The sequence below is a fragment of the Mastomys coucha genome, unplaced genomic scaffold (assembly GCF_008632895.1).
Source record: "Mastomys coucha isolate ucsf_1 unplaced genomic scaffold, UCSF_Mcou_1 pScaffold1, whole genome shotgun sequence".
In the NCBI taxonomy this organism is placed as follows: Eukaryota; Metazoa; Chordata; class Mammalia; order Rodentia; family Muridae; genus Mastomys; species Mastomys coucha.
The window spans coordinates 46,486,431-46,499,908 of NW_022196891.1; the positions used below are offsets into that span (position 1 = coordinate 46,486,431).

Here is a 13,478-nt window from a genome sequence, read left to right on the forward strand (position 1 = left end):
AAAAAAAAAAAAAAAATCACTGTGTTCCAGGGCTGTGTAAATTTCCAACATCTGTAAAAATGACTCTTTAAACAACCCCCATACTGTTACATCAGTTCTCAACACGGACTGGCTAAACAGCAGGCATCTGACAAATGTATTAATGAGCTGATCTGAATAAGAATTTACTAAAGAGAAAAGATAAATGGTCCAAAATATTTACAACTATGTGAATGGGTTTTAAGCCTTGGGAGGTTAATGACTTTTACAGTGAAGAATGGAAAAACCCTGTGTCTTGGTTGACGTGCTGTTATTTTGTCAAATTGGCACAGCTAGTGTTATCTGAGAAAAGGGAACCACAATTGGCAAAATGCCTCCAGTAAAACTGGCTTGCAAGCAAGCATGTGGGAGCGTCTCTCTCTCGTTCTTCTCCTTCCTTCCTTCCTTCTTTCTTTCACTCTTTTTCCTCTTTCTCTCTCTCCTCTGCTCCTTATGCCTGTGTTTCTTCAAGACAAGGTTCCATAACCAGGGCATTTTTCTTAATCAGTGATGGATAGGGGAGGGTCTAGCTCACTGTGGGTGTTGCCACTCATATTTACGAATATAAATATGTGAAGTATATAAGAAAGCAAGCTGAGCAAGCCAGGGTACAGCACTCCTCCACGGCCTTAGCCCTAGTCTCAGTTCCTGCCTCCAGGTTCCTGCCTCGAGAAGGCTGATCCGACTCCCCGGATGACGGACTACACGCTATGAAATGAACTAAACCCTGTGCTTCCAAAGTTGCTTTTGGTCACAGTCTCATCACAGCGATGAAAACACTAAGACACACCGTTACTGGATTTTACACCTGTCATCTCCATCAAAGGGTTTTAAAAAACATATCAATGAAATTATTTTACTAAGAATGTGAGATTCAGGTGTGGCTCACCATTCACTTTAGAATCAACATGGTATAAGTTCTCGTATAGCTGATAAGATTGATTGCAGAGAAAATACTTTCTAAGAGTGTGGATTGGTTTTGAGTAGCTGCTACCCACCATTAGATTTTAGAGCTTCTGGAGCTGGATATTCCTCTCACTGGATTTTTGTATTTCTAGTAAATTAGTTTTTAAAACAATGTTTCCTTTTGTTTTATTTTTAAATTTGCAATAAAATTATGCACATTTTAAAAATTAGTTTTATGTATATATATACATATATATAAAATATTTGCATGCCTCTAAATTAGCATTTATGGCTTCTGCTTATGAAAAGGAAACGCAAAACATCAAGTCAATATGTTCTAAGTTCAAAGAAAAAGCCCATCTCAAAGAATAGGGGGTGAGCCATTGAGGACGACACTGAGATCCACCTCCGGCCTCCACACACAGGTGCAGGTATGTGTACATACACCACCTTTTCATATGCATGCATTCAACATGAATGTGTACTTACACCACACACACACACACACACACGCACACACGCACACACACACCCACACCATACGAAATGTAAATAAATAAAGTTTAGTACTAAATTTAACCTGAGAAATCAATGTGGACAGTTGTCAGGAAAAAGTAGGCTTCATTTCTTTTTCTATGAGTCTCAGGGGCCAGAATAAATAAATGGTTATAAAGAACCATGGTGTAAAACCACAGATTGGGCATAATGCCTGAATCCAAATGTCAGTAGCCTGGGGCATGTTTCCGAACTTAATATTCTCAGCTATAAAACACAGAATTACTTATCTATAACACAGTAAAGGAATACAAGGAATTACTTATCTATCACACAGTAAAGACTATACAAATATCCAATCAATAAATAAAGATAAAGAGAAGAAAAAAAGAAGAAAACAAAAGAAAAAGAGGGAAAGCAGGAACCATATTAGAAGATGTTTAAAGAGACAAAGTTTTGGGAAAACCACTAAAATTGTGTGTGTGTGTGTGTGTGTTTTTTAAGCTATTCTTGTCATTGATTTAGTCAATACTAATCATTACTGGCTGAGGGCAAAACAGCCAGTGATGTAGTTTAGTGGCTCTCAGCTGTACAGCATCTAGACCCTGTTAGGTGAGGGACATCAGTAAGGTGACCTTTCATATTCCAAACCATCAGAGATGGTATGGAAAAATTATACACTTCCAGAAGACTGGGCCATAAGCCTACACTATTTCCTCAGTGTATTTCCTAACTTAGGCAATTAATATAATTATTAATACATTAATAATATAGTCTCTCACTATGTCCTGTGCTTAAGAGAGGGCCTGCATTTGAAGCTTTGATGCATTTAAGTCAATGAGAGAGACAACTGAAAGTAATTTAACAGTTTGAGAGAGCAAGGAAGGCAGAAGACGGCCATATACACGGGATGTACCGAATGACAGCCCCCGCTGAGACAGACACATGCCAATTAGATGACACAAGACAAGCTCCCTAGACACAACAGTCACCAAGCACTAAATGTGTGGGGACCTACAGTCACCATGGGGATTGTGAGCCACAGGATGGCAGTGGGGGGGGGGGTAAAATGTTGCTGCTGTCCCTGACACAACCATCTCCCGAGCACATCTCTCCTATGCGTCACTGTTTTCCATTTCTCGGCGGTTTGCTTTCTGCCTCTGCAAAATGAAACTGATCACCACTCTCATCTTCACAGCATAGCCGTGAGGATTAGAGATGAGACGTGAAAAACTCGGGTGGACAGCAAGCATTTCAACCTGGTACTCCGAATTCAGAAAACATACCGTTTTCACTCTCTCTGTTTCAGAAAAGTCATGAACTTTAATGCGTATGCATTTATGTATATATGGTAAATCGCTAAAGAGAACTGATCGGTCTGTATAATAGCACTTTTTTTGCACATTTTTCAGGGCTAACCATTTGGCACTGCGTATGCAATTGGTGTGCCCTTCCCTGGGGAAGACTACTCCACATTCATCATTCCTAAGTTGCCAGTAGTTAGTTCTTTGTGTAGTGTTAAGCCCTCCTGATCTTTCCCCTCAGCCTCAAAAGAGAGCACAGAGTAGCATATGGGAGGGTTTGCATGGAATGGAAGGGGTACTAATTTAATTATATTACAGTCTCAAAAATTAAATAAGACAAGCAATAAAAATCCTAAATATTCAAGGAATCTGAAATTAAAAAAAAAATGTCATGAACTTTAAGTTGATCAATTCTTCCAAAATGTACAAAGAAATAAAATCTGAGGAAAAGGGGATTCAATACATATGAAAGCAGTTGCTTTCATAAAACGTTTTTGCTGAATATGGCTCTGCTTTGCCAAAAAGAAATTAACAGATGTAAAACTTCTCGTTTGAAGTTCTTGAAGACTTTTCTCATTCCTCTTTCCTCCCCCATTGCCCTGTTCCGCTGAACTTCTCTTGCTATTTCATGTCTAGCCCTATCCACAGTTATTCACCCCTGATTATTCAACATCACAGTCAGACCAAGGCTCATACAGTAAGGCATTTGCGTGAAGGCCAGGCAAAGTGGCTTTCTAGTGTTTACTAACATGAGTCAGGGGATGACCAAGTTGATATGTGGCTGTGTGGAGAAAGAAGGAAAGGGAATGAGCTGGGGCAGAGGTCTGGCTATTTTTAGCTAGACGGAGTTATGCCGGGATCAGGAAGTGACGGAAACTTTCCCTTTTCTGCTCCAATCCCAAAGTGGAAAAGATAGATGAAACACCGGCGACTGCAAGGGCTGTGATTACAGGATGGAAAGACGTCTCCTTCCTGACGTCTGCTTCCTTTCTCTCCAGTAAGAAACAATGACACAGACTGAGTAAAGCCCCCAATTTGAAAGAATTAAAACAAAAACAATGTTTTAGTGAGCAGAAAGGCCTGATTCTCAAGTCACAGCTACAGAGGGTTGGATGCCCCAAGATGCTTCACTGTTCTGAACATCTTAAGCTTACATAGTTCTAACTGTAAAGACAGCTTCTCATCAGAAAGAATTTGGGACCCTCTTTCAAAGTGATACTTTCAAAAATACCCATACTCCTGTTTGAGTACCCAACCATAATTTAAAAAAAAAAAAATCTTAAAAGAATTTAACACAGTAGTTCTCAACCTGTTGGTTGTGACCCCTTTGAGGACAGTCTAAAAGTCCTTTCACAAGAATTGCCTAAGAGCACCAGAAAACTCGAGTATTGATTTATGATTTCTAACAGTAGCAAAATTATGGTTATGAAGCAGCAACAAAAATAGTTTTATGGTTGGGATCACCACACCATGAGGAACTTTATTGAAGGGTCGCAGCAGTGGGAAGGTTGAGGACCACTTAAAGTGGTTTGCTCCTTCTGTTAAAGAACTGCTTTAAGAGAAATATAGCCAGACCACAATGAAAAGGGCATATGCATACCAATTAATTAATTTAGGCCCACAATGTATTTCTCTCTATAAAGACATACACATAAATAATGAATTGTTTTTTTACAACAGAAAATGAGATTTTCATCTGTATGCAAACATAGTATATACATATAATCTCCTCATTATTTAATGCTTATTTTTAAGATTATGGAGATAGATGCTCTAATAGTATGTAAACAATGTAGTGATTAAAATGATGTAATCATTAAAAATATTAAAGGAACTAATGCAGGATGAACAGACATCCTCTATTAGAGTTAGAATTTACTAATTATGGATAACATCTCTTCTAAAAAGGAACTTATTGTTGTCAGAGTTCACAGCCTCATAAAGCAGTTAAGTAGGGGTATATAAAACTTGCAGAACACATGGGCAGTAAGGGTTCCATTAAAATCTGGGTACACAATTGAAAAAATGTCCCTGGGGAAATTAGTATTGGATATAGATATATATGTGCTCACCACAATGCATCTGACCTCAGTGACTAAAATGGGTATGGTAGACAGAATGGAGGCCCTAACCTAGACCACTGTGAATGTCATCTTATTAAGGAAGGGGGTTCTTCAAAGCCATATTATTATAATAGTATTGCTCTGTGTGTGTATGCCTGTGTATGTATGTGCATGTATGTAAGTGTCTGTGTATCTGTGTGTATATGTCTCTCTCTCTCTCTCTCTGTGTGTGTGTGTGTGTGTGTGTGTGTGTGTGTGTGTAAGCCAACGATAACTTTCCATAGTTACTTTTCTCCTTCTACTTTGAGGTCTGGAGCTAGAACCCGGTTTATTTGTAACAAGCCCTTTTACCCTGGAGTCATCCTATTGGCCAGAAGAAAGCTCTTCACTATATAATTAAGTCTCTTGAGCTGTGATCAGCCTCGTTTGTGGGGTGAGGTTAAGTACAATGACAGTTTTGCTAATAAGAGATGAAGAGACACAATGAATCCTAATAGTGAACACAGACCTGCTCATACCCTGCTCAACTGCAGGCCCCAGAACTGAGACACAACACTTCTCTGTAATTTTAAGCCCTATGTATGATGTCACCTTTTAATAGCCACTCAGAAAGTAATACAAGAGGCAAACCTGCATGTACAAGAGTCAATGCTGTGCAGAGCCTTCCTCGGACATGATGGGCTGCCATTCTCAAAGCTAACCCAGGCTATTGTGTCTCTGCAGGCCACTCCATCATCCAGGGTGCATTGCTGTCTACAGATCTGTCTCTTGGACTAGCTTGGGTGGACAGTTCCCCTCATTAGGCATGGTAGGATAGTGTCTTAGTTAGGGTTTTACTGCTGTGAACAGACACCATGACCAAGGCTTATAAATGACAATAGTTAATCGGGGCTAGCTTACAGGTTCAGAGGTTCAGTCCATCATCATCAAGGTGGGAGCAGGGCATCATCTAGGCAGGCATGATGCAGGCAGAGCTAAGAGTTCTACATCTTCACCTGAAGGCTGCTAATGGAAGACTAACTTCCAAGCAGCTAGGATGAGGGCCCACATCCACAGTGGAACACCTATTCCAACAAGGCAATACCTCCAAATAGTGCCACACCCTGGGCCAAGCATGCTCAAACCATGACAGATAGTGTGCACAAAGTTAGTTCTTGTAGGCTATGATGAGACCCAAGTGAAGAAGTGAATTACCTGCAGGGTAATTCTATACCAAGAGCCACACCCATCAACTAAATGAGAGTAATGTGGACAAACACAGATTGGTTTGTTCTACTTATGGGTCTCCCAAATGACCTATATGGAGATGAATTGAGCAAACACACATTATTCCTAACACATATGTGTACAGCCAGCCAAGCTTCCCTTGATACTTCTGTCCTTTGCCCCCCACCATTGCCTTCTTCCTTTTCCTTCTGTTTGACAGAGTAGGCCCAATGTTGTGGCTGACCTCTGCTCATGGATCATGCAAAGGAACATAGAAAGAGTCAGCCAGACCCATGTGCCATACATGGTATGTGATACAACCTAGTATGAATTATAACTGAATGACTTGAAATAGTCTTTTCATAAACTACTGGAAAATATACCAGTAGCAAACCCTGAGTTCTGGGGTACACCCCAGCTGACTTGCCCCTCAATCAAAACCAGAGCAGCCTTCACCCTAAGCTCAGAGTCCATGAATTCATTAATGTTCTGGCCACTGAGACAAGCACCATGGGAGCTACTGACAGTTAAGCCTTAAATGGAAAGTCCAACTGTCTATATCGACATTATGAAATGAGTAAAAAAAGTAAAACTCAAGAAGAAAAATGAAACACAGAGCTGCCTTTCTAGGAGAAACCAATAGGAATAATGTTTGGAATCATGAGACTCTTTACACCAGATTTTTCTTTTTTAACCAGTGTGTCCTATCTGCTCTAAAGGAAGCAGTGTCCCTTACAATGGTATTATAACCTTTGATGACCAGTTACAACACACACACAACATGGCTGTCATTTGCCTTTATCAAAAGCCAGGACATTCACTACTGCATAGCTTCCGAATAAAATCTGAGATTTAACTACACTTAGAAAACCCAACTCGAATCAACAAACAAAAATGAAGTCAGTGGCTGTGTGTTTTCCTTTCTTTTACTTTTCTTTTAAAGATAGGGTTCATGTAACCCATGCTGCTTATGAACTAAGGGAGCTGAATACAGTCTAAACTTCTATATCCCTGTCTCCACATACTGAAAACTAGTATTATGGGGGTAGAACCATCCTGGATTTTATGAGGTCCAAGGGTTTGAACCCAGAGCTTTCTGGATGGCAGGCAAGCACTCTCCCAACTGAGGCACATGTCTAGTCAGTGGTGGAATTGCTCACTTTCACATATAACCTACTCTTTAAGAAAAACGGTGTCTATATTTTAGTCTCATAAACAGAAAAGGGAGCCAGTGAGATGGCTCAGTGCCTAAAGGTCTGATGACCTCAGTCGGAGCCCAGGAGCCTGCATAAAAGAAGAGGACACTCTCACAGTTGTCTTCTGACTTCCACACATAGGCCCACCTACTTAAACACAACACACACAAACACACAAAGACATTTTTAATATAGACTGGGAGCTGGGGAGATGGCCTCCTGATTAAAAGCACCTACCTTGCAAGCCCAAGAGTCGATTTCATTCTCCAGCACCCATATAAAAACCCAGGTATGGCTGCAAATGCTTGTGACCCCAGCATTGGGAAAGGAGGACAGGCACGACATGATAGCTAGCTGTCTACCCAGCCTGACAAAAACAGTCAGCTTCTGGTTCAGTTTGAGGTTTTGTCTCAAAGGAATAAGGTGGACAGAGATACGTAACCTACTACTTTGGCCTTCATGTGTGCATAAAGGGGTGGGTGTTGACCACTCACAAGAGTGTGCCACATACATATAACACACACACTTGCACACAGACACACACTCACGTACACACATGCCTTCAGACAGCTTAGAAGAGGAACAAGACATCCAAACACCAGCATCTTTTCTATAGAAATAGTTGCTATATATTCCATGCTTTCATATATTTACTAAGCATATGTTCTTCTTAATCATAAGAATTAAACATTTTAAAACACTTTAAAAATATTTCTCTTTTTCGTGTTACTAAGTGGTATGCTAGAACTCCTTGGTAGTACCATCTCATTCAGTTAGGAAAGCTCTGACTCATAAAGTGATGGCTTTGACATTTTGCACTCCTATTGGTCAAATGAATACTCTCATGCCTTCCACCATCAGAACCACGTCCTTGGAGTCATCACTGGAACCCACCTCTTCTTTGCCCCTCATGGAGCATCAGGTTCTGCCTGTGGTTTGCACAGTACAAGATTTTATTATCCTAGGCTGGGTTTACAGTAAGTCATAAGCTTAACCTTTTCGCCTTCCATCTGCCAGCTCAGGTTAATCATCCTAAGATTCCAATTTCATGATTTCAGTTGTCTGCTGGAAACCCTCCACCAAGTCTCCGTTTCTGACCTTCCAGTGTTTAAAATTTTCCCTGGAGTACTCCTTGTGGGCTTATGATCTGTTGGTCACAATCAGAGCACCCCAGTCTTTCCAACGTGCTCATGGTCACGTCTGGGCAGTTTACATACCACTCACTCACTCACTCACTTCCCTGTTCCCTGACTCCAGGAAGCATCACCGCATCCAAGTCCTGATCTTCTACAAGGCACAGAACTTACCATTATCTTGCCAATTCCTGTTCTCCTGTTGAATACCACTAACAGCCTCAAAGAGACCAAATATTAACATAGTTTGAATATATATGTTTTTAAAATATTATTCACTTTTCATGCTAGGAACTGTTAGCTTTTGCCACAGTTAGACTGAACTGTCAGTTTCACACAGCCTAGAATCACCTAAGAAGGGACTATTAATTGAGTGATTTTTCCAGGTCAGATTGGCATATTGACTCTTAACTGATAAAAGGGCACAGTCTCAGTCAGGGTTTCACTGCTGTGAACAGACACCAAGGCAAAGCTGAGAGTTCTACATCTTCATCTGAAGACTACTAGCAGAATACTCACTTCCAGGTAGCTAGGATGAGGGTCTTAAGCCCATGACCACAATGACACGCCTACTCCAACAGGGCCATACCTTCTAATAGTGCCACTAACCTGGGCCAAGCATATACAAACCACAACAGGCACCCAGCCCACTGTGGGGTGCATCCTTTCTTGGAGTATTAGTTGTATGATTGTCCATATCAAAGTGGCATTTAGGTTTTGGCTTGATTCTGACATAAGGGGACCCAGCCCACTGTGAGGTGCACCCTGGGCATGTTCTTGTCATCCTTACCTTGAAGGGGGGACTGGTGTCACTTGGCCTTGCAGAAAAGTCAAAAGAGATGATAAGATCCACACCTCTCTGAGGTCGCAGGATCAAGGGATATGGCAGGTTAAACGTGAGCCCACTGTCTACAACATGAATCTTTTTGCTTTTGACATCCAGTGGTTCATATATTCGTTCAAATTCATCTGGATCTTTAAAAAGGAAAAGCAAGAGAAGAATGAATTAAATAGTCATTTGACATTAGTTTAGATACATAAATGTTAATTTTTATACTTGAGAGGCAGAACATCACGTGGCGAGGCTCTCCAGCTTTGTTAGAATCAGGCATAGGTTTAACTCTAACACATGTAGTTAAATGTAATGAATAGCATTAAGTCTTAGTTTTCTCATCTGTACTATCAAAATGAAAGCAATTATTAAATTAGATGCTAAGGGAAGAACTTAGCTCAGTCCCTGGTATTGACACTAGCCATGATGCCTTTGACAGTATTATATGCCATTACGGTGTCTTAACTGACTTGACAATATTTCTTCAGATATCATCTCGTTTAATTTTTTTTTACAGCAGAGAGGCTGTAAGGGTGGAGGGTGAAACAAACTAAAAGCCATCTATAAAATAAAACATCTGGGAAGAGGTAGAATCTGAACAGATCCATCCGCCTCTCTCCGGACTGAGTACACATTATACCACAAGATAAGGATCCAAGATAAAAGTCTAAACCGCACACCCCATAAGCACAAGTTGTGTGTCCCCATTCAGGCACAAGTCTGGGGATACACAGATAGATAAACAAGTAAACACTGATAGATGCTATGAGGCTACTGCCAGTTAAGTAAATCCACTAACAGGACAGTACAGGGAGGACTGCCAGGGCAGAAATATCAGAAGGCAACGTGGTGAGGGAGGAGTGAGCATCCACCTATTCCATGACCAAGGGAGACAGTTCTGAGATGACATCCTCGATCTGTAACAGAACCATCCAACCAATACTTCTGGAGCTGTCTATTAAATACTTCCAGAACCCTTGCTTCAAAGACCTGACAACATAGAAGTACAAGGGCTAAGGAGAGACCAACATACAACCAAGAACACTGAAGTCATTTGTAGTAGATAGCTCAAAAGGCAGCCACTGGAGTGCACAGAGGTCGCCCACGAATGCCTTCAAGCTCTATTATAACACATCAGTAGCAGCTGATCATGAGTAAACACAACATTAAATGTTTGTTTACTGCAGAGATTTCCCCTAATATAATAAAACACAAGAATTCATAAGTAGTTTGGCTTTGCAAACCCAGTATTTCTCTTTTCGTTTTAGCTAAGAGACTCATCAAAATAGGTCAGAAAACTAGCTGTCTCCCTTTCTTAAGCCCAAGATTGTCTTTGAGGAGTGGAGCACAGTGTAGATGGGTTCCTAAATGGCATGTGACTGAGTATCATTGTCCTGCCTCCAGATAAACTGACACTGAGCAGTCACTGTGTTGCCATCGGCATATGTTTGGGAATCAAGACTTTCATGATCAAACAGATTTCAGAAAGACAGAATTGAATATCTTACAAGGAGCAGCCATGTAGATGGCATTTTCCTACTCTCCTTGCCATCCCCGGGAGCAACAGTGATTGGTGTGAAGGGCCTCTTAATCTCTACAAGTAAGCAACCATTCACTTGTACTTTATAACAATCTATGGAATATGCCAACTAATTGGTCAAGATGTTCAACTATTAAAAAAGTCTGGTTGGGTTTTAAATGTCAGTTGGCTTTGAAAGTATTAGAGCCCTCAGAGTAACTCCTAAACTCAGTAGGCTCTCCCAGGCATTTTATGAGGAAGGGGTAGGAGGAGATCAGCTTTTGAAAGTATATTTGTACTCTTAGGACCAAATTATCATGTGACAACTAATATATAGAAATTTTGTTTTAAGCTATAGTGGGCAAACATCCTCCTGTGATTGAAAGCAAATTTCCCAAACCTGTAATTGAGCTAATCTTGTTCTCTGACAGATACAGAAACAACACTGCATTTTAAGTCTGTAACGGCTCCTTAATGCAATGGCTCATGACCTTTCTAATGCTGCGACCCTTTAATACAGTTCTGACCCTCAATCATAAAACTATTTTGTTGCTACTTCATAACTGTAATTGTACTACTGTTGTGAATCTTAATGTAAATATCTGCTATGCAAGATATCTGCTATAGGACCCTCACAAAAGCGTTGTTCAACCCCAAAGGGATAGTGACCCACCAGTTGAGAATTCTGCCTTACAGGGTTAAGTTGTATCTGGTGAATCTATCACACAGATTCAATCTACAACAGACAAATATTTGGATATCTGTGCCTTGAACCCTGGCCTGAATTATCTCATATCCACTTCTTAATCCAGATAACATGTGTCACAGTAAGCACTATAAACACAGAGTAAACAGGAAAGAAGTCGCATGACTGATGAATAACTCCTCCAAAACTTGTTCCTGCAGACAATTAACGATTTTACAGTGAACTAGTACAGAGATTTTTATTATTTTGTGATTTATAAAATTTATTATTTTTATAATTTATCTTGTTTCAAAATTTCTGAAAGCTTAGGTCATAGGTATGAGACCCTGCACTCTTTCTCATTTTAGACTAAGAAACTGTTTTAAGGCACTCAAGATTTAACGTGCATGAGCAGAGTTGCCATAGAATAAGATATAAGCTCCTTCAAATATTAATGTGTAGACTGGACAAAAGCCTTTACTTTTTCTTAGGTTACAAGGAGAATGCATACAACTAAAAGGTGAATATCTTATAATTATCATAAATGTGGCATTTCAGTTGTACAGTATAGAACGGTTTTTGGGTTCTGTTTTACTTTTTATTACACTTACTTCTTTCTGTGTGGGGCAGGAGGTCACCCACATGCCCTAGCCTGCATATGGAGGCCAAGGGCAACATGAGGGAGTTGGTTCTATCATGTGAGTCCTGGGGGTTTCATTTAGGCTGTCAGACAAGACAGTAAGTGACTTTATGCACTGAGCGATAAACAGGAATTTTATTAAACTCTTTTGAACTAAAGTAATCGCAGTTTGTGATTAACCTTTTAGCTTTCACAATAAACATGAGATTTTTCTAAAACTTCTAAAGGACTGGAAGAAGATAAGATTTATTTTTGTAAAACCCTCATCTGGATAAGGCACCAACAAGCTCATCTAATTCAGTCTAATACACAATTATGTTTAGCAGTGGTGGTATCTAAACAATATATTTAAAGGAATTCATTATTGAGCTAATTAGAACTTATACCAATATATCTCAATCAAGTAAACACGAAACACGTTAAAAATAACTTTAATGGATTTACTGAGATGTAAGAATAAACCTTTTTTTCCGAATATTACTAACAGAAAACAACTTTATGTTTGAACATGTCGAAAGCATCTCAAAAACTGAAGCCGGAGAAATCGCTCAGCGTTTAAGAACACAAACTGTCCCCACAAAGGACCCAAGTTTAATTCCTAGCACCCACATGAGGCAGTGCACACCTGAAACTGCAGCTTCAGGGAGCCAACATCTCTCTTGCCTCTTGGCACACATACACTGACACATAACTAAGTAACAAAAATTTTAAAACTCTAAAACAAATCTCAACAACAAATATTTAGTGCTTATGATATATATTTTAGGATGATAATGTATAGTTCCTTACGTTGTTTTTACTTTTTAAAGTTGCTAATAGGCGTTTTTTCAGGGAAAGGGAATGAGACGAGGTGATATACACAGCAGTTATTCTCCAAGCCTCACGGCAAGGGGAAACCCCAGCCTGGCCACACTTGTGCACAGCTGTGCTCTCATTGACCTAGAGCTCCCTTAGCATCAGGGTGGTTGTTTTTCTCTTTCCTAGTAGTGTTATTATAGCCAAAATAGAGAAATCCTTCAATGAATCAGCTCTTGGAGGAAAGGCCTTAGAGTGCATTTAATCTTCACAATGGCAATGGTTAGATTGAACAGGCTGCCTGCTGAGTCTTGAGGAATGAAGGAAAGAAACCAGGTGAGGGTTCTGAACAACTGTTAAGACAAGATGAGCAATAAAGAGGTATAATTCCTACAGTCACCAAATTTGGCTAATAAAAATACAGGGTGACCCCTTTCCTTTTCTTTTCTTTTCTTTTCTTTTCTTTTTCTTTCTTTCTTTTTTTTTTCTTTTTGAGACATGGATTCTCTGTGTAGCCTTGGCTGTCCTGGAACTCACTCTGTAGACCAGGCTGGCCTCAAACTCAGAAATCCGCCTGCCTCTGCCCCTCTACCTCTGCCTCTGCATCTGCCTCTCTGCCTCTCTCTCTGCCTCTCTCTCTGCCTCTCTGCCTCTCTCTCTGCCTCTCTCTCTGCCTCTCTGTCTCT

At 40.2% G+C, this 13,478-nt stretch overlaps 1 protein-coding gene across 1 annotated transcript in view; it reads right to left on the minus strand.

Moving 5' to 3' along the window:
* Pla2g4a (phospholipase A2 group IVA) overlaps positions 1 to 13,478 on the minus strand; it is a 143,209-nt gene that overhangs the window by 12,339 nt on the left and 117,392 nt on the right. Inside the window, exon 15 of the mRNA XM_031384460.1 lies at positions 9,112 to 9,296. Coding sequence (XP_031240320.1) covers positions 9,112 to 9,296 — 185 coding nt within the window. The remainder of the gene's footprint in view (positions 1 to 9,111; positions 9,297 to 13,478) is intronic.